This window comes from Eleutherodactylus coqui, chromosome 4 (assembly GCF_035609145.1).
Source record: "Eleutherodactylus coqui strain aEleCoq1 chromosome 4, aEleCoq1.hap1, whole genome shotgun sequence".
Classification (NCBI taxonomy): Eukaryota; Metazoa; Chordata; class Amphibia; order Anura; family Eleutherodactylidae; genus Eleutherodactylus; species Eleutherodactylus coqui.
This window is the reverse complement of record NC_089840.1, coordinates 34,726,045-34,745,762: the sequence shown is the minus strand read 5'-3', so window position 1 is coordinate 34,745,762 and position 19,718 is coordinate 34,726,045. Positions and strand designations below refer to the sequence as shown.

The 19,718-nt window shown below is 44.3% G+C and overlaps 1 protein-coding gene across 3 annotated transcripts in view; it reads left to right on the top strand.

Annotated features, from left to right (window-relative positions):
• The window catches only part of LOC136625193 (uncharacterized), a 78,669-nt gene extending 59,163 nt beyond the window's left edge, over window positions 1–19,506 (top strand). For all 3 annotated transcript variants that reach the window (XM_066599213.1, XM_066599212.1, XM_066599211.1), the window contains 7 exons: window positions 267–335; window positions 3,362–3,613; window positions 4,855–4,905; window positions 9,608–9,865; window positions 10,592–10,654; window positions 15,230–15,505; window positions 17,522–19,506. In XM_066599213.1, coding sequence (XP_066455310.1) covers window positions 267–335; window positions 3,362–3,613; window positions 4,855–4,905; window positions 9,608–9,865; window positions 10,592–10,654; window positions 15,230–15,505; window positions 17,522–17,529 — 977 coding nt within the window. In that variant the 3' untranslated portion in view covers window positions 17,530–19,506. The remainder of the gene's footprint in view (window positions 1–266; window positions 336–3,361; window positions 3,614–4,854; window positions 4,906–9,607; window positions 9,866–10,591; window positions 10,655–15,229; window positions 15,506–17,521) is intronic.
• The last annotated feature ends 212 nt before the right edge of the window (window positions 19,507–19,718 follow it).

The window sequence follows — 19,718 nt, the reverse complement described above, 5'->3', positions numbered from 1 at the left end:
CCAAACTCTGCTCCTCATGACCCCCCCAACGGGTCATGTTTTCAGGATATCTTATAGAGGGAACACCTGTCACGTGTTCTGAGCTGCCGACAATAATGACATCACTGGTGCAATGCTGTGGAAATCCTGAAAACCTGACCTGTTGGGGGATCATGAGGAGCAGAGTTTGGGAAATACTAATGTAGAGAATTTGTTGTACTGTGGAATACTGGATATTTGACGCGGGAAAACTTGTCATTTACCAGCGAATCTTCATGTTTATCTAGTTCTAGGAGCGCAGCGTCCTAAACCTGAAGATGAAGAATGCAAAAAACTTACCCAAGGAAAGTCAGAAGGTAAGTGACTGACAGATGTCACCCGGCAGCAGACTAGTGAGTGGTATGTGATCTGTATGTCCTTATTATATATGTGTGATATATCATTATCACATGTAGCACTCTACTTGTTCTGAACCAGATCTCCCACCTTCCCATCTGATTATATGGAATGTACCCCCATAGTCATGTACAGGCAACAGAATAAAACATTCTACAATCAGAAAATAAAAGAAAAATGGAAAATGTTTCTTCATCTGGTTTTAATTAATAAACAATGTTGTAGAAGGCCTTGCTCTGGATACACTGCCATCGCTCCGTTAGTTAACCCTTCATTCACGGAATATGCAGAGGAAGTAAATATACACTGCGTATTTGAACATCAAAACAATGGGCTCTTCTGCAAATGTTTTTGCACACATAAATGCCCTGCATATTTACACGTGCAATAAACAGCAGAAGGGCCAAAAACTGCAGGGAATCAGTGTTTCTTGGTCACTTAATACACTACGTATTAAATGACCAAAATAGGCATATGCCCATGTGAATGAGCTCTATATAAGATGTTTATGTCAAACATATTTTAACTTTTTTTCTGCTTTTACATGTCACTTTCTATATTTTAACCTGTTAGTGAGAGTCCTACAGTGTTTTTACGTCCTGCAGATACAGGACATGTATGAAGGGAAATCTCGGGTGCCGGCTGTTTCTTACAGCCGACAACCGGCGGCAACAGCTCCAATCAGCCGCGCCTCTGATCGGGGCTGTTAACTCTTTAAATGCTGCTGTCAATTCTAGCAGCATTTAAATCCCCCGAATGTTGTTTGGGGGTCCAGTACGCTCCCCCCTTCCTTCCCAAGTAGTACAGAAAGAAAACTATATAAGTTTTGTATCATACGCCTTTTCACTGAAAATAAGATCTTCCCCAAAAATAAGCCCTAGTTGCACTACATAAAAAAAAAAGAATACATTACCTAGCAGGCTCGGTCCAGGTCCGTCCTGCTGCTCTCTATAGGTTCGGCGCGGTTCCCGTAGTCCTCAGCCGCTCGTACAACATCACTTCCTGGTTATGTAATTTTTAAATCCCACCTCCAGGAAGCGATGGCTCTGATTGGTTCTTAGCCAATCACAGCCATCGCATTGGTTCATCCAGCGATGCATTGATTGGCTGACCAATGGTCAAAGAACCACTCACAGCCATCGCTTCCTGGAGGTGGGGTTTATGAATCACGTAATAAGGAAATGATGCTGTGTAAGCGGCCGAGGACTACAGGAAGTGCATCGGAGCTGTGGAGAGCAGCGGAAGGGACTTTGACCGAGCCTGCTATAAAAGTATACTAAGACCTCCCCCAAAAATAAGACCTACCGTAGTTTCTCTTTTGGGGCAAAAATTTATATAAAACGGGAAACACAGCAGTAATCTTACTAACCCATAGAATAATGTTATTGTGTCATTTTGTTGCAGTTTGACACACCGAAAAATGGCTGAGTTTTTTTTTTCATTTCTCTCTACTTAGAATTTTTTAAAAGTTTTTCAGTACATTATATGGTACTTTAAATGGCACCATTGAAAAATACAACTCGTCCCGCAAAAAGCAAGCCTCATACAGCGACGTCGATGGATAAATAAAGGAGTTACGATTTTTGTAGAAGGGGGGAGGAAAAAATAACAAAATTAACAAAAAAGCTCTGTCACTAAGGGGTTAAAACAATCCTGATATCTTGCAGTTTTCACTTGAGGGGCCTTTTACACGGAACGATTATTGTTCAGATTATCACTGGATCCTGTGAATCTGAACAATAATCATTCAGTATAAACCCTACCGGCGCCTGAACCATGAACAATAATTTGCTCGCCTATCGTTCATCCAGTTTAGGGGGGCATAACAATCCAACAACAATCAGCTCTTGTAAACAGTCGTTCATCTATTAACCCGTCTGCTTACTATGAATGAAGCGATCTTCAACCAAATCCACTTCCATTCACTGAGTGATCATCGCTCCTGTGTAAAAGCAGTAGTGATAATTACTGGAAGCACTGTTGGGCACTTGTGCCATGTGAAAGGATCCTAAGCCTCATAATAGTCTGCGGCCTCCAGTTCTGTAGAGATTTCTTTTCTGCAGTCATCTTATTATCATCACAGGCAGGATTACAATGAAAGGTGACACTTTTGTATAGATAACGCAGGATCCATGTTTCACAATAGACGATGTTCACACCTCACCTCCTCTCCCTCCCTGCACAATGACTTCTGCACAAGTCACAGAGCATGCCTAGAACACTCTCCCATAGAAGTAAAATAGTTAGGTCCTGTCCATATATGATTGGCCCATGAGGCTGCTGTAAAGCAAATCTCTGAATGCAGTCAAGAGCAACTCCAGCAAGATGTCTGCCCCTATTGGCTCGTTCAGACGAGCACTGTGGGCGCACAATAGAGTCGCGCACAGGACGCACCTCTATAGGAAACAATGGGTTTCACATGAACGAATGTTAGGCGCGCTAAATTTGCGCACCTAACAAAGATAGAACATGCGACTGCAAGTCGCATGTAAGCTCCGTGGTGTGTGCAATGATAGGACCCGTCCTATCTTTGGTACGTGCTTTCCATAGACTCCTATGGGAGCTAAAAGCACGCAACCCGCACTACGGACCATGTGAACAGGCTACGTCAAGTATCTTGTATTAGCCCATTCACACAATCTTTAGAGCAGTATAGCCACGTTGTAAAGATAATCTAGCTGATAAATTAATCCCGTCCCAGTGTTCAGGTTCTCAGTAATGAGCTGATTTCAGACCTCTGCTGATTTTATGGAGTCCTCTGCACAATGAATGCCCATGATGTACATAATCATCAGTATCCACCTCTGAGAGATGCTGTCAGTCCTCCTCTCTCGCTGGTGGGTAATAGTGGAGGGTCCTGACCTGCAAATCTCCCTCCACCCTAATACACAGTTAAAGGGGCTTCTTACATGGGGTTGTCTATAGCCGGAGATCTCTTTACCCGTGCCGTTCCTCCTGATGATCCTCCATCTTCTTGTTTCATCAGAGTCTCTTACTCCTTGTGTCCGCCTTGACTTTCATCTCATCAAGGAGAACGCTTCAGAAATCCTCTTTAAAAAAGCTGAGAGCCACTTGATGAAGATTGTCCCACATCTACCATCGTTATGTCTGGAGAAAATGAGTGTTCAGCAAGGGACACTGAAGATTATGGATGTGAAGGAGGAAGACTATGCGACATACACTGCGCAAGTCCATCCACCCATACAAAACTGTGAAACCTTTACATTCCGTCCGAGCGGTAAGTATCTGATTCATTCCTTCTATAGAACTCGCTGTCAGGACTTCAGATGTAACAACTCACCTGAAAACGTCTCCAGTTCTGACTGCTGCACCCTCCATTCTTTCCGGGCTGTTGGGACCTCACGTTCATCAGGCCTCTGACTGTATGTAATCCAGCTGAACTGATGAACGGGCCTCAACCGAAAACGCATATTTTAATGCTGGTTGTCTAAATTTTAGTAGAGGAGAAGTTATACCTAATGGTTCCAGTAATTTGACTGCTTCTGGAGTTTTGCACCAAACCACCAGTATTTCTCTCTCCATTTACCCACATCCACTTATGAGGAGCAGTATCCGGTCAGCAGAACCTTCATAATAACTTGTACACTTAAACCCATAAAGCCCTTGCCTTTTCTTTTGGGCCACTCCTACCATACGGGTTATGCACCACCCATTTTTCTGTTCTGCATCTTTTTTCTCAGGATAGGTCATCAATAGTTGATGGGTAGAGATGAGCGAACGAACTCGTTTCGAGTAATTACTCGATCGAGCACCGCGATTTTAGAGTACTTCACTACTCGGGTGAAAAGATTCGGGGGTCGCCGGGGGGCGGGGCGTGGTGGAGCTGGGGGTAGCAGCGCAGAACAGGGGGGAGCTCTCCCTCTACCTCTTCCCCCCCCCCCCCACTCCCCTCTGCAACCCCCCGCTCAACCACAGCGCCCCCCCGAATCTTTTCACCCGAGTAGTGAAGTACTCGTAAATCGCGGTGCTCGATTGCGAAATCGGCCTTACCGAGTACGTTCGTTCATCTCTATTAATGGGCTGGGGTTAAGCATTCTGGATCGCGGCAGATCTAATTGGGTACCCACTGTCAGCGCCACAACACACATGTATTCAGAGTGGAAGTAGTTCACTCTGACCCCTGTTTAGTATCCAGAGCTCATTATTGCAGGCCCAGCTGTCACTGACTTTAATGAGAGCTATGCTTGCAATTACCAGCGCTGGTTACAACACACAGATTGGAGCATCAGCTTCCACTCCATAGCCCATATGGGTTGTAGCGCTTACAGTGGTTGCCCCGATCAGCTGATCAACAGGGTCCCGAGCGGTTTACCCCAGCCAATCAACTATTGATTGACCCATCCTGACCATAGGTCATCAATAGTATTTGCACAGAAAACCCCTTTAAGATTTGATCAGCATCATGAACAATGTATAAGTCTCAATGTCTGACTTATTTTCTTTACCTTTATTTTTAAGAACTGGCACAGAATGGGGATGCTGGAGCACATGATGATCAGTCAAAGAGAGGTGAGTGCTTCCCATTATAGTACATGTTATGATGTCAGACAACCCGCTAATTCAACAGAGCTTGTAAGTGCAACATGCATCCAATATGTAGGGACCGCATGTTATATAAGGAAGCCAATTAAAGCATGTCCTAAAAAGTGCACAGGGATCAGCTGCACTGTGAAAGTGCGAATCCGTCATGTCTGAATAGAATGTATCAAAACTGGTCCCCTGAACAGTTCCCAGGCTATGTTTACACAGAGGAAGAAAGAACATAAACCACCACCGGTAACATGTGGAATAACAGATGGAGGGAACTTTCCCTATATGACTCAGAATTAGAGACCGTACCTGCCTATAGCGCATGTCCCGTCCTGATAAGAACGCACCCAACCCACATTCCTCGGCCACTCACTTTCCCTACCTGGGACAGAAGTAAACAACTAAGTAAGAATACTACTAGTAACCACAATACTTAGCTTGAGATGAACAGGAAAAACAGGAGACCAACATCCAGCTCTGATTCCAACAACCAGCAGATGAAGACTGAGAATATTCAGCACAGGTCCACAGCCAAGACAGGAATAAAAGCCCTCCCTAATTGCTAGGTAGGTGCAACAGGTAGCAGAACACTCCTATACACACTCTCACCAGTAGTAGAGGAAGCAGATAGCAAAAACCAAAACAGCACTAGCATAAACCAGACCTTCGTAAACAAAAACCAACGAAAATTCACTGTCATGTAACATTTGGTCACTGCAGTAATTCACAAGAAATGTGGTGGCTGCACCAACATGGCTCAGCTACACTGCGCATTCTTCCTACAGAGATCTCGGTGCCAGAATTGTGTGTTTTTGGTCACCCCAACTCATAAAAAAAAAAAAGAAAATCAATCAAATAGTCATATCCACACAAAAATGTTAACAATGGAAACTACAGGTCATCCCACATAAAATAGTCCTCACATACTAGACCATTTCCAACTGCTAACCTTACAACAAACAGCCCTCCCATACCACACCAACATCTCGGTGACAACTTTTCCGGATGAGGTCCTTTTGATTGTCAAAAACTCAACTAACACTCTCCCGCTGGTACTTCAGGACCTCCAAAAATTAGGACCCTTATTGGGATACACCCTCAACTTGGAGAAAACAGAGGCCCTATTAATAAATGGCCCATCACAAGCAGAATGGACCCTTCAATATCCTTTTCAGTGATAGACAAGTTACATCATATACCTAGCTCTATGCACGATTAACCTCAAACCCTGTATTACATTATTGGAACAAACCCTATTAAAATGGCGCCAGCTCCCACTGACCTACATAGGCAGGTGCCACCTGATCAAAATAGTGCAATTCTCTCGTTTCCTATATATATTCTATGCTCTTCCAATATATCTCACTCCCAAAGATAAAAAGAGAATAAACACTTTGATACTTAAATTTATCTGGAAGGGAGGTAGAAATCGGATACCCTTTAACATTTTAAGACAACCGAAACCCAACGGCCGGATAAACCTTCCCAACGTGCGGATATATAGCATATACAACATAGCAGCAAGAATAATAACTGATTGGACGCAGTAAACATCTGTATTCATAGATACACATATAGAACAAAAACTAATTCCATAGATCAGTCTTCCCAATTTCTTGCATCTTCCATACCCGATGATGCCAGATGAATGCAGGGACATTCCCTTACTAATACCAAAGTGGAAGGCATGGCCAAAACTGCGGAAAGCAACCTCCCTGCACCCCTACTTCTCAATATACACTACCGTTCAAAAGTTTGGGGTCACATTGAAATGTCCTTATTTTTGAAGGAAAAGCACTGTACTTTTCAATGAAGATAACTTTAAACTAGTCCTAACTTTAAACAAATGCACTCTATACATTGCTAATGTGGTAAATGACTATTCTAGCTGCAAATGCCTGGTTTTTTGTGCAAAATCTACAAAGGTGAATAGAGGCCCATTTCCAGCAACTATCACTCCAGTGTTCTAATGGTACAATGTGTTTGCTCATTGGCTCAGAAGGCTAATTGATGATTAGAAAACCCTTGTGCAATCATGTTCACACATCTGAAAACAGTCTAGCTCGTTACAGAAGCTACAAAACTGACCTTCCTGTGAGCAGATTGAGTTTCTGGAGCATCACATTTGTGGGGTCAATTAAACGCTCAAAATGGCCAGAAAAAGAGAACTTTCATCTGAAACTCGACAGTCTATTCTTGTTCTTAGAAATGAAGGCAATTCCATGCGAGAAATTGCTAAGAAATTGAAGATTTCCTACAACGGTGTGTACTACTCCCTTCAGAGGACAGCACAAACAGGCTCTAACCAGAGTAGAAAAAGAAGTGGGAGGCCGCGTTGCACAACTAAGCAAGAAGATAAGCACATTAGAGTCTCTAGTTTGAGAAACAGACGCCTCACAGGTACCCAACTGGCATATTCATTAAATAGTACCCGCAAAACACCAGTGTCAACATCTACAGTGAAGAGGCGGCTGCGGGATTTTGGGCTTCAGGGCAGAGTGACAAAGAAAAAGCCATATCTGAGACTGGCCAATAAAAGAAAAAGATTAAGATGGGCAAAAGAACACAGACATTGGACAGAGGAAGACTGGAAAAAAGTGTTGTGGACGGATGAATCCAAGTTTGAGGTGTTTGGATCACAAAGAAGAACGTTTGTGAGACGCAGAACAAATGAAAAGATGCTGGAAGAATGCCTGACGCCATCTGTTAAGCATGGTGGAGGTAATGTGATGGTCTGGGGTTGCTTTGGTGCTGGTAAGGTGGGAGATTTGTACAGGGTAAGAGGGATTCTGAATAAGGAAGGCTATCACTCCATTTTCACAACGCCATGCCATACCCAGTGGACAGCGCTTGATTGGAACCAATTTCATCCTACAACAGGACAATGACCCTAAACACACCTCCAAATTGTGCAAGAACTATTTACAGCAGAAGCAGGCGGCTGGTATTCTATCGGTAATGGAGTGGCCAGCGCAGTCACCAGATCTGAACCCCATTGAGCTGTTGTGGGAGCAGCTTGACCGTATGGTACGCCAGAAGTGCCCATCCAACCAATCCAACTTGTGGGAGATGCTTCTAGAAGCGTGGGGTGCAATTTCACAAGCTTACCTCAACAAATTAACAGCTAGAATGTCAAAGGTGTGCAATGCTGTAATTGCTGCAAAAGGAGGATTCTTTGACGAAAGCAAAGTTTGATGTAAAAACAATGTTATTTCAAATACAAATCATTATTTCTAACCTTGTCAATGTCTTGACTCTATTTTCTATTCATTTCACAACGCATGGTGGTGAATAAGTGTGACTTTTCATGGAAAACACAAAATTGTTTGGGTGACCCCAAACTTTTGAACGGTAGTGTACCTAGCGTTGCTGAAAAACCCGAACTTTCAACACAACATGCCCCACAGAGAATTCCATCAATGGCAGACGGGATGAATAGTTAATAGTAAATGTCTGCTAAATGAAAACACCCATGAGATGCTATCTCTCCCAGATCCTCAAAACAAATACCCCGAAGCCATTATAACCTTTTCTCCCTATCTACAAGCAAAACTTATGTAGACAGTATCCTGGCCAACATGCTCCCATATGAATAGTCAAAACTAAACCATGTATGCGTGACGCACCCCTCTGATATATGAGGTCCTACAACCAGAGTCTATATTCCCGAGTTAACCATCCCGTGCCTATTGAAGGCCTTGAAGTACAGATGGTGCTGCCTCCCCTCGAGTCGCTACGTTGAAATGTCTCTGCAACTCTATCATAGGGCGTATATCACTCCTCAAAGAGGATTCGAAATGGGAATATACCCATACGATAGATGTTCCCGATTTCTGGAGTTGGGGGAAGGTATTCTCTAATGTCTGTGGGACTGCCCTTTGATATACAACTTCTGGAACAGGATACACGGGTTGACCAGCACGCATCTGACCTCGGCTGATCGCCTCAATCCCGTCTGGGCGATCTTTCGTTACATAGACCAAGATACGCAAAGATGTACACCAGGAAGTTAAAAACTCCTGCATATGGTAGCCACGGCCGGGGTCAAAATGACCCTGCAGACATGCATTGACGCAAACCCACTTTTCTCCACACTCTTTTTAGAGAAACTTCCATTTCTAATGCAGATGGACTGGATGGAGGATTCATTAGCAAAGGAAACCCGGGTACAGAGGTTTTTTTTAAAAGCTGGGAAACCTTTATTAACATATTGCCCTGACGAGTAAGGGAGGCTATTAATGAATCCTTTAACCCCTTAATGTGATTGTACCCAGCAAGAGAAACCGCGTAATCTTGTAGATATGATACTTTTTAATGGCTAACTAAAATACATGATGTAATAGCGAAATTGCGAACCTCCTCGGTTCTTCTTCGGGCTAAAATGGAATACATCTGAAGAGGCATGAATATTTATACACCCTTATGACATACATACTTATGACAAGGCACAGATATGGATGTAGGTCATAAGTGTGTATAAATATTCATGCTCAATCATTTTTGACTTATCACAACTCGCTAGTGCACTGGGAGGCGCCTGGTCTCCTGCAGACCAATAGATTGATTGTCACTTATGCCAGAAACAGGTGAAAATTATAGCGCAAATCTACTCCTGCACATCACTATATTCAGTGTTGTGTGTCCCCCAATATAATAAGCCTGTGTCTCTTCCTCTCCTCAGGGGCTGAGCTGGTTTATCCCGTAGATGGAGAGCTGAAAATGCAGATCCTCAATGCGAAGAATGCTGAGGAAATAACCTGGAAGAAAGATGATGACAAAATCCTAACCCTGACCTGCAGTCCCGATCCTCTGCTGGACAGACTGGAGTTATCTAGGGGGGCTCTCAGGATGGATCTTATACCCGGAGATAAGGGGCCGTACTGCGCTGAGGTCTCTCTGTCTGATGGAAGTTCTGACCAGTATAAGTTTGATGTAAATGGTAAGTATGTATATATGTGCTGGAAGCCTGAACTCTTACACAACCGTTCCATTGTCTTCATTCGGCCTTATATACTATGTTACTATGTTATTTATTACTTGCCATTACCGGACTAAATAAAGGAGATAATTGGAATAGTTTGTGTTAAATGTATTAAAAGGTGCATTATTGCTCAACAGGAAACAATAACTCAACCTGCATCGAGCAGACATTTATGAGATTTATGGCAATATGTGTGCCATTTCCACCTTTTATAGTTAAAGGTGGAAATGGCACAAATAAACAAAGTAATAGTGCTGATATGGCCGGTCCTGAGGAGTTTGAGGATGTAGTTTTTATACTCCCTTGGCTCCCCATGTCTGTGCTGCCAACCGTGGAAGTTGGCACCAGGTAAATAGCAGTCAGTCGTCCCGCATATATGATCATTGTGTCAGTAAGACATCATGGAGATGTGCAGCCAATAATGATGGTTGTTTTTCAGCTGCACAAAATATGCAATCAGCCAATGAACAAGCATTCACTCCTTCATCAGCCGATCATGTGAAGCTATACACGGCTGACAGTTGGGCAGACAAGTGTTCATACAAACGTTTGTCCCTGATTGTTGGCCCGTGTGAACGGTCTCCGCTCCCTCCCAGCTTCTCATGCAGTTCTGTCCTGCATTGCTCTCCTGTGTTCTTTATATGACTAGTCTCTAATTCCTCTTTAATGCCGATTGTTTTACAGTGAATAGAAAGGGGAGAGAAACTGATCTCACGCTTATGATTTCCGAACCGACCCAAGGGAAGGGTAAGTGTGCCAAGCTTAATGTAAGATCCGTAACTAGAGCAGGCTCATCCTAGAAGATGTGTTGGGGCGTCTCAGAGAGCAACATCATCCTATGTGGACACAACCTGATCCAGAGCCGGTCTCTATCTCCCTCAGTGCTGGATTCTGTCCCAGCAGGGACTACATACACTGTGCTCCAAACTACTATGGAGGGTAAATATGAACAGGATTTCTGTAAAATGAGCGTTTTGGTTTTTAACATAAAGTATTTGTTTTATTTCTCATCTCCTTTGAAGGTGCCTTTACACGGGCTGATAGTTGCCCGAAAACTTCGCTCAAACAAGAGATTTGAGGTGACTGCCAGCTCATGTACACATGGCCCAAACAGAGCACTGAGCTAGAAATCACTCAGTAGTCGCTAGTTGTTCATTTTTAGCTCATTGAAATGGAACGACTACTGAACAGCTTCTGGCTTAGTGTAAACATGTGTCATTCAGTCTATGGCCGAATGCCCATGGGCGGATTATCCATGCAGAATTCATGGTCAGACACCTGCCGCGAATACCACAGCAATGGCCGTACATAGTCGTGCTGTTGTAAACGATTCTTCACTCCCCACGAGCGAAAATCAACTGCGATTTTCTGCTCGCGGAAGTGAATCGCAACATGTTCTATTCTGTGCGGGAAATCGTGCGGACGGCTTCCATTGCAGTCAGTGGAAGCCGTCCGTACCGTGATTCTGCCACAGTGAACACTGCAGAAGTACTGCGAAAATCCATATCACAGACCAGCGCCAGCTCGCTAGGCGAGACACTTGCGGTGGATCCGGAGAGGTGAGTATAGGGTCTCTGGTGGGCGGCAGGTCTGATAACGCTGCTATATTTGGCAGGCGGAATCCTACCCGGCCGTGGGCATGAGGCCTATGAAGGAGTGCTATTTACTATGAATGGAGCAGGCGGCTGGAAGAGCTCCCCCTTCTCTGACAGCCTCTCACTCCTTTGTAAATGTTCAGTGTAAAAACACCTTTGAATGTGTGGTATTAATCTCCGTCAGCTTTGGGGTTTTTTCAAACTATTTATTAAGTTTTTCAACAAGAAAACAAAATTCCAGAGCTCAGGGATAGATAACTTTGCAGAGCCAGAATGAAAACGTGTTGTAGAAACAAAGGAGACTTAAGGCCTCATGTCCACGGGGAAAATCAGGCCCGCCGCGGATTCTGCATGCAGAATCCCGCAGCGGGTCCCTCCTGCCCTGCGGACATGGGGCTAAAAATAAGAATAAACTCACCTGTCCTGGACGCTGCGGATCTTCCCTTCGTCGCGGCCGGATCTTCTTTCTTCGGCCCAGCGGATGTGCTCGGCACGCCGGCAGCGTGCCACTTGCATGCGCCGGGCACATCCACAGGGCCGAAGAAAGAAGATACGGTTGCAATGGAGCGAAGATCCGCAGCGTCCGGACAGGTAAGTTTTAATTCTGGTATGGGTGTTCTGCAGATCCGGACGGCTTCCATTGGTTTCAATAGAAGCCTGCGGGAGACCCGCACTAAAATGGAGCATGTCGCGTTTTTTTTCCCACACGCGCAATCCGCGCCTCAAGGGGAAAATGACATCCGCAGGTATTTAACTACCTGCGGGTGTCCAATGCATCTCTATGGGGCGTGGATCCGCGTGCGGGAAAAACGCTGCCGATTTTAAATGATCTTTTCCCCATGGACATAAGGCCTAAAGGGGAACAACATAAATAGAGTCACTCATTAGATGGGAATATCCAAATAATAACAGTCAATAACAGCTGCACAGCTGATCGCGGTTGTTAGTGGCCCTTAAATCCCCCAAACAATGTTCGGGGGTCCTGTCTCCAAGGAAAAAATACAATAAAAATCTATCAAAAAGTTGTTTGTATTTCAAAATGGTACCAACACAAACTGCAGGCCGTACCGCACAAAATGAGCCCTCGCACAACTAGGTTGACGGAAAAATAAAAGTTATTGTGCGCAGAAAATGGCGGCAGAAATAAATTAAATGTCTTTGAAAAAAAAATAAAAGTAGTACAGCAAAAAGAAAAAACTATACAAGTTTAATATCGTAGTAATCGTACTAAACAATAGAATAAAGTTATTATGTCCTTAAATGGCACCATTGACAAATACAACTCGCCCCGCAAAAAACAAGCCCTCATACAGCGACGTCGATGGATAAAGGAGTTACAATTTTTTTAAAAGGGGAGAGGAAAAAATGAAAATGGAGAAAACAAAGGACGTCATTAAAGGGGTTGTCCCGCGCCGAAACAGGTTTTTTTTTTTTTTTAACCCCCCCCCCCCCCCCCCGTTCGGCGCGAGACAACCCCGATGCAGGGATTAAAAAAACAACCCGCTCAGCGCTTACCTGAATCCCGGCGGTCCGGCGTCTTCATACTTACCTGCTGAAGATGGCCGCAGGGGTCTGCTCCCTCCGTGGACCGCAGCTCTTCTGTGCGGTCCATTGCCGATTCCAGCCTCCTGATTGGCTGGAATCGGCACGTGACGGGGCGGAGCTACACGGAGCCGGCATTCTGCACGAGCGGCTCCATTGAAGAGAGCAGAAGACCCGGACTGCGCAAGCGCGGCTAATTTGGCCATCGGAGGGCGAAAATTAGTCGGCACCATGGAGACGAGGACGCTAGCAACGGAGCAGGTAAGTATAAAACTTTTTATAACTTCTGTATGGCTCATAATTAATGCACAATGTACATTACAAAGTGCATTAATATGGCCATACAGAAGTGTATAGACCCACTTGCTGCCGCGGGACAACCCCTTTAAGGGGTTAAATGTGCATGCGAGTGTGATTTTTGGTTTTTTTTTACTATTGGAACAATGTGATTTTTCACCTATGTTGTTTCACGTGTGTGAAAATTGCCCGTTCTGCTGCAATGCGTTTTTCTCTCAACATATTGCACTCCGTATACATCAGACAGCGGCTCTGGGAGGCGATACTGGCATCCTCTAATGAAAGACAAGCAGAAACGTAAATCGTTGCGGGAGTTCCGCAGCGTTTTACAGCAGTGGAGCCGGCTATGACCCTGCGTATGGTGACGAAATAGTACTGCACATGATCGCGTACTTACACAGTCATACGCAGGACACCTGGGTTTTTTTTGTTTATGGTTCCCACGCCGTCGCCCCCGTTTACAGAGGTGTCATGAATGACAAAGCTGGATGCTACGGAGTGGAACCCGATTGTCGTCGGCAACTAATCTTAGTTTAGTTTTGGGCCCTACAAAGGCTGTGTTGGTTTCTGGAGACCTCGGGGTGAGCATCTCAATCCTGCCTTTGTTGTTGAGCGGCACACTGCCCCCTGCTGGTGTGATGGTGTGGGGGGGCATTGCATACAACTGTCGGTCTGCCCTAGTAGTAGTACGAGGGACAATGACAGCTCAGTGATATGTTCAGGACATCCTGCAGCCACATGTGTTCCTCTCATGGCGGCTTCCAGCAGGATAATGCTCGGCCGCACACACCAGGGGGTCACAGGAGCCCCCACAACATTGTCACACTCCTGTGGCTGCCCGGTCACCAGATTTATCACCATAGAACCTGTATGGGACCGTCTGGGACACCGGCTTCGATAGGCAAAAGTTTGCATAATCTAGAGACTCAGTTACAGCAAAGGTGGAGTGATCTACCGCAGGATATCATACAGAACATGTATACCTCCATGCCTGCCTGTATCACATCCTGTATCCAAGCTGAAGGAGGTACAACAGGGTACTTTATCCTTCCTCCAAGTGTTCAGTTTTTCACAATAAATTCTCCTTTCGCTCTGATATTGTTATCACTTACACCAATGTTACAATCACACAAAGTTTCATCTGATTCTGACAACTTCTTCCAGGTTCTTGAATTTTTCCTTTATAATGAGTGTATCTGCTAAGGATATAACATTTCTTGCACATGCCGTCTGTTTTGAAAAAGCAAACAAAAATAGCACGTGCATAATAAATTGGAACACGGCGTGGAGTTTAGCCACTTTCAGCACCGTACATTGCTATACGTTTCTTGTTAGAATATTATACAGAAATTGTATTTTCTTACAGTGTTCAGAAATGCCCCAAAATGTTCCAGTTTCGCTCTCTCCATTCTTAATAACACATCACACTTGTTGACGCTGTATTTTAGCTAAATTTCACTTATATGCCGGTTAATACCTTTTATGTAAAGCTATACAGCGGCATAAACGTACAACAATGTAAAAAGAAAATTGTTACACATTTTTTGTAGTAGCCCATTTTATAGAAAAGTGCAGTCTGCTTCTCTTTTCTATACAGTTAAAAAAAATAGCATGCCTTTGCATATCACCCCGATAAAGAGCAGGAGGACATTCTTTTGGCCCCCGTCAGGGCAGTCGGGGACTACGGCTACATTGGGCCTGTGCATTGACAGCTTACCCGACGCACAGCCGAACATGTTTACCAAATGCAGTATGCACACAGTCACAGACTATTCTGATGTTTGACATGACTAGTTTTTGGTGGTTGCGCTGCTGGTTGTTAGTGGAGTCCAGTGTGGTTATATGTATATATTTGGGATCTTGCTGACATTGATCATCTCACCCCCAGGTGCAGCTCTTGGTTTTGACGTGACATTTTTATCTGTAAATGTCAGAGAAGCAGAGAAGATTACCTGGAAGAAGGATGATAAAACCCTGGTGGAGTGGGATACGACCACCAAGGATCCGAAGTATCTTATCCAAAACAAGGTTTCCCTGGATTGTGTGTCCGGTAACCTGACTGTAAAGAATGTAGAAGAGAAGGACAAAGGAAAATACATTCTGGTGGCCAAAGGTGACCGGACAACAACGGAAGAGTTCAGCCTGACTATCAGTAAAGATACACGTGAGTAACACTGATGGCAGCAAGACCCGGGCATAAAGGTCCATTTAGACAGGACGAATGTCGGGCAAACTATGCCCGACACTTGTTCCCGCATACACTCGCTCCCGTGCTGCTGCACAGGAGCTAGTATTACTGGTTCGCTCACAGAGTGGCCAGCAGGGGGCGGGGTGGCTGCAGGAGATTTCTTTCCTCTAGCTCACCCGCCCCTCTCCATTGGCTTAACATAGTGGTCGATTAGTACTGAATGGTCGCTATTTACACTGAACGATGTGCTGATCGCTCAGTGTAAATAGCAGCTGCTCAGTACTGAACTGCCGCTATGTTAAGTCAATGGAGAGGAGCGGGGGAGCACGAAGAGAGAAATCTCCAGCCGCCCCGCTGTGAGCCAGCGATACTAGCTCCCGTGCAACAGCACGAGTGTGAGTATGTGCTGGGACGAGTGTCTGGCATTGTTTGCCTGACACTTGTCCAGTGTAAACGGGCCTTTAGACATAATGAAACAACAGGATACTTCATAGCTGGTTTGTTACAATGTATCAGAGCAGACAATCCTGTGAGCTAAAGGCAGCAGCACAAATCTTGTTCCTGTCCTCTAGACCCGGCTGATAACTGTTATCTACACTGATAACAATCCCTTGGCTTTGGGAGAACTGTTAGGTCAGGACAGGTTTCCAGCTTCTGGAGGTGATCAAGATTGTTTTTATTCACTGACAACACGCACAGATCTCAAACTGTGAGGTTGAACTTTTACAACTTTTTCGTGGTGCCCATTCACACAAGTTTTTTTAGGGCCCAAGTCACCCAAATTTCTCAGGCACAACTCGGATCGGGCAGCACACGGACACCGTGCGGGCAGTGAACATTGCAAGTCCAGTTGTCTTCTGTGATACGAACCAGAATAGGATATGGTGCAAATTTTTTTCACACAAACCATCGGTCCTTGTGTGATAAACACACCTGTGGAAATAGTCTAATTGGCTATAATGGATACGTGTGCTGTCTGTGAAATACATGGACAGCACACGGATGGGAAATACGCCTGTGTGAATGGGCCCTCAGTCAGTGATTAGTCTGCCTTAGTGATTAGACTGCCCTCTAGGATATTATTTTGTCGACTGGATTAGATAATTAGGTCGGGACATCTAAGCTTCCAACGTGGAGTCGGCACAAACGTCTAGATGAATTACTACAGCGTGCTGCACTATTTTGTCTGGGAACATTTCAGGTAGCGTGCCGCAGCTGGATGTGCCCCATTATAGTCTACAGGTTTTTCTTAGGTATCCAGGTAATTAGTTGTTCGGTTCCTATAACACCTGAAAATCCAGATGAGCCGTGAATGCGGCCCGGCCAGTAATGTGCGCACACGCCAGATGTGTTCTGCTGAGATGTGCTGCATGCAAATGTTTTCACAGACGTCGATGCAGATTTCATCCTTTACAAAATTTGCACTGGCTTTTTTTCCTTCACTATAATAACAGGATTTTGTAACACTGGTGTAAAACAAAGAAGAACGCCAACACCCCTTCCCAAGGTCCAGGACTGCAGATCTGGTCCCCACAGATCCAACCCTGGAAGTGACTACAGTGGTCACATGCCGTTCATCTCTCACATGACCTCTCACCACTCACAGTCTTCTATGCATGAATGACACATGACCATTGAGGCCAGTGATTGGCTAAGCGATGAACTGTACTTGACTATTGCAGTCACTTCTGGGATTTGACCGGTAAGGACCAGAGTGGCAGCACTAGACAGGGCATACCATTAGAAAGGTGAGTATGGCAGAATTTTCTATACTCCACTATTATCTGCCCCAGTCATTTTTCTTTTTTTATTTTAGGAAAACCCCTTTAAGGCTCTTTTAAACTGGCCGATAATCAGGCATTAGAATTCTCTTGAACGTTCGTCTTCCAAATCATTCCAGAGGAGGTCACTGGTCCCCAAATATAAGGGGGTGGGGGTGTTATTGAAATTTTACCCCAGGGCAAATTCTAATTGTGCTTGTTTTCTTTCTAGCTTTCTGACCGCTCTTCCCTGGAAGAATACTTCTCAGCTTTTCGGACTGGACCCGCAGTCATGCACTATGTACAGTATATTACCGCCTGCTACAGTTGCCACTGATCTGACTGCTCCTATTTCAGGTTTTGAACCTCATCAGTTACTTTTCATGTCCTCTCCCAGTTATGCATCCGGCTATCAATCACATCCATGTTATCTAAAGGGCTTACATACGCACAATCTTTGTATGATACCATTGTACGAGACAGGCTCCGCGTTTCCATCGCTACATTAGCCCATGTACAGAAATTCAAGCAGTGGTACAAATTTTTTTTTTTTTTTTTTGATGTGAAGACTGGGAAGACTCTATACAAGAAATCACTGTCCTCTTTGCACAGGATTCTCAGATATCAGTGGGAAGTATTTATCATCAGGGGAATTCTTGGTGCCATTTCTCTGGCAGCTTTTTTTTCCTTCTCCCGTTTAAAATGCAAAATATTTATCAAATATCGCCAAATGTTGCTGAATTTGTCCCATCGTTAAATAGGTTTAGAGATGTAGAGTCGCTTTGTACACCGCTCAGCTAATACAGTGAGATCGTGACAACTTGGGAGAGGTTTCCTGAACTCTGGGTGAAATTTTCAAAATTTTCCTAACATTTCCACTAATTGCTATTATTCCAAATGCCCATCTAAATCATGTAACTGAACTACAGTACTGCCCTGTACCACCGCTGATTTCTAGCCAGCTTTGGATTTCGACAATGTTATTTTGCTTAAAATACATAAGGGTCTTCACCCACTTAAAGGTAGGACTGTTGTCTCAGGGATAGACTTCTTGACCCAGAGAATCTGCGAATACATTGATATTATCCTCAAACCGTTTGTAGAATCCCTACCATCGTATGAGAGACACAACGGACGTGCTGAAACGTATTGAAGGGGTATCTGTCACTGACAATGTCTTTCTAGCCAGCTTCGATGTAGGTAAAGTCACTGTAGAGCAATATCCCGCATTCAGGTGGGATACAGGAAGTCAGATATTTTCTTAATCAGAGAGGAATACATTTAAGAAATCACAATGACTTTCTCAAGTACTGCTATTTGTTCTAGAACACAACTTTTTTCTATTTGATGGCAAGTTCCTCCACCAGCTCAGGGGGACCACAATGGGTAGCCCTTGTGCCCCCACGTACGCAAATCTTTGCCTGGGCTGGTGTGTGTTTGAGGAACAGAGTGATCTCTGGACCAACTTCATTGATCTTTGGATCAGATACATTGATGACGTTTTCATTTTGTGGTCTGGCACAACAACCATTTCCATCATTTTGTTGAACATCTCTTCTTCACCACGGAGATAAATCCATAAAACCATCTCAAAACCAGTCAGGGAGTCTGCAAACAACCATTTTTCGCAAACCTACCGCCACTAACAATCTCCTTCACTGAAACAGTCATCACCCGGTCCCATTGAAAAGGAGAATTCCGAAGGGACGGTTTATAAGAACGCGAAGGAACTGTTCTGATGAAATGGATTTTGAAGAAAAAGCGGATGCAATGACTAGAACATTCTAGGATAGAGGGTACCCAAATGACATCCTCACCAGTGATAGAAGATGAGCAAAGGAAAGGATCAGGAATGATCCACTAGTGGTGAAACCCAAACTAGAGGAGAAGCAGCCCATCAGAATGGTAGGGACATATGATGACCAGTCCCTGAATGTCAGGAAAGTGGTGGAAAAGTATTGGAACATTCTGTTAAAGGATTTCTTGAATGAGAAACCAGCTAATTTGCAGTCTGTCTGTACCCCTTTTTGTGTTGGCTCCATGCATGTCAGGACTGTTGGAAACAACATAGACTGGTATTTTCTCTTATTTTGTCTCTTTTTGTTTTATACTGTTAGTTTGTACTTGTATGCGCCTTATCTTTTATCTAAATCATCTCTTTTATATTTTTATCTAAGCACTGCTAACTCTTTTTGTATAATAAAGATTTAAACTTTACTAGTCTTCCTTGAACACTTTAAGGGCTCCATAACTTCGAAGTGTGGTGATTGTGTGTGCGTTGTGGCTGACCTACCTGTTAGAAACGGTCAGTGGTGGCAGCGAGGTGTGTTGGGGTGTATTAGGCCATGCAGGGTGTGATTTAGGCTCCATCTTGCGTGAGTGCAGTATCCGTGGAGCTGGAACTCAATCGACCTTACAGCTCTACCCCA